The sequence below is a fragment of the Pteropus medius genome, unplaced genomic scaffold, assembly GCF_902729225.1.
Source record: "Pteropus medius unplaced genomic scaffold, Ma_sr-lr_union100, whole genome shotgun sequence".
NCBI classification, from domain to species: Eukaryota; Metazoa; Chordata; class Mammalia; order Chiroptera; family Pteropodidae; genus Pteropus; species Pteropus medius.
In genome coordinates, this window is record NW_024354677.1 from 1 (window position 1) to 1,639 (window position 1,639).

Genomic DNA, 1,639 nt, shown 5'->3' on the forward strand with positions numbered 1-1,639 from the left:
CGCGCTCGGCCGGGTCCTCCGGGGGCGCCGCTGCGCGGCTCCGGCGGCGCAGGCCGCTCTAGCCGGCCCGCTCTATGGCAGGCGCGCCGCCGGGCCCTGGGCACCGCCATGTTGGAGGCTGGCAGCGGCGCGCGCCGGTCCGCCGCGCGCGATGCTGCAGGTGCGGCCCGGCCTGTACCTGGGCGGAGCCGCGGCCGTCGCGGAGCCGGGCCGCCTGAGGCGGGCGGGCATCACGGCCGTGCTCACGGTGGACTCGGAGGAGCCCGACTTCCAGGTCGAGGGCCTGCGGAGCCTCTTCGTGCCCGCGCTGGACCAGCCCGAGGCCGACCTGCTGAGCCACCTGGACCGGTGCGTGGCCTTCGTCCGCCAGGCGCGCGCCGAGGGCCGCGCGGTGCTGGTGCACTGGTGAGGGCGCCCCGCCGCGGCCGCCCACTGGGTGGTTTTTTTATTTGGGGGGCGTCGGGGCGCGGTCGTTCGATAAATGACAGAGTCCCAGCACCTGAAGACCTTAAAGCCCGACGCCCACCCTGACGGTTGTAACGTGGGCTGGGGTGCGGGGACGCCCGGAGGAGGGGTTCAGACTGAGGAGGAAGGGCAGGTTATTTTCAGCGATTTGTCTGGGCGGGGTGTGCTTGATGAAGGGGAGAATCGGGAAGAGAAAAAGGGTTCGGACACACAGGATCCCCATCCATGCCCAGGAGAAAGGCCGGGTAGGTAGTAGCACAGGCAGAAAGACTGGAAAACCTTGGCGGGTTCTCGAGAATTCCTAAGGAGAGCTTTCGGCTGGGTCGTAGTGGAGTAACAGTGGTCAATGGAGTCAGCCCTCTTGCTGTGCGCCCGCGCTTGTTCTAAACATTTACGTAAGGGACAGAAAGTAGAAGAAAGTCTGGGAGTAGATCTCCAGGCCCCTTCGTGCCAAGAGCAAAGAAATTTGTATCTGTTCCGAAGCCATTATAAAATTTCAAAAAGTTCGTGCAATTATATTTGAATATGTAATGCATTCACATGGTTCAGGATTCAAAAGGAACTCGTGTGTTCATCGGTAGTAATTCAGAGGCCAAGCTTTTGAGTAGAAGCAGCACACACGAGTGGAGCTGAAATTTTACCATTAATGGGAGCTGGGTTTTTGTTCGTTTTTGAAAGTTTCGCTCGTTACTATTTTATTTTAAAGGTCTCTCTTTCAGTCACGCAGGAGTCAGTCGAAGTGTGGCAGTAATGACTGCTTTTATGATGAAGACCGACCAGCTTACCTTTGAAAAAGCCTATGAAAACCTTCGGACTGTCCAACCTGAGGCCAAGTGAGTTCTCGGTAGGGTCAGAGTTCTGCCTTTGTGATGTGATTTTATTTATTTGGAGAAAACCTAACTTTGTATCTATTTGTCTTTACAGGATGATTGAGGAGTTTGAGCGGCAACTGAAATTATACCAGGCCATGGGATGTGAAGTAGATACCTCTAGTGCAATTTATAAGCAATATCGTTTACAAAAGGTTACCGAGAAGTATCCAGGTGAGTGGATACTTCTCGGTAACCTTTTTTTGCTAGTGTGTATCGGGCCCTGACAGCAGACACTTCAGATGCATTATCTCACTTTCCAGCAGTCCCTTGAGACAGGTACTGTTCTTTCCTTCAGAAACTGT

General features: G+C 55.4%; 1 protein-coding gene across 1 annotated transcript; it reads left to right on the plus strand.

The window, feature by feature from the left end:
* Positions 1-99: 99 nt before the first annotated feature.
* LOC120596739 (dual specificity protein phosphatase 12-like) lies at positions 100-1,561 on the plus strand. The gene is made up of 3 exons (XM_039855202.1): positions 100-405; positions 1,185-1,298; positions 1,390-1,561. Exons 1-3 carry the CDS (start codon positions 152-154, stop codon positions 1,559-1,561), a joined length of 540 nt encoding a protein of 179 aa, XP_039711136.1. The 5' UTR covers positions 100-151.
* Positions 1,562-1,639: the final 78 nt, after the last annotated feature.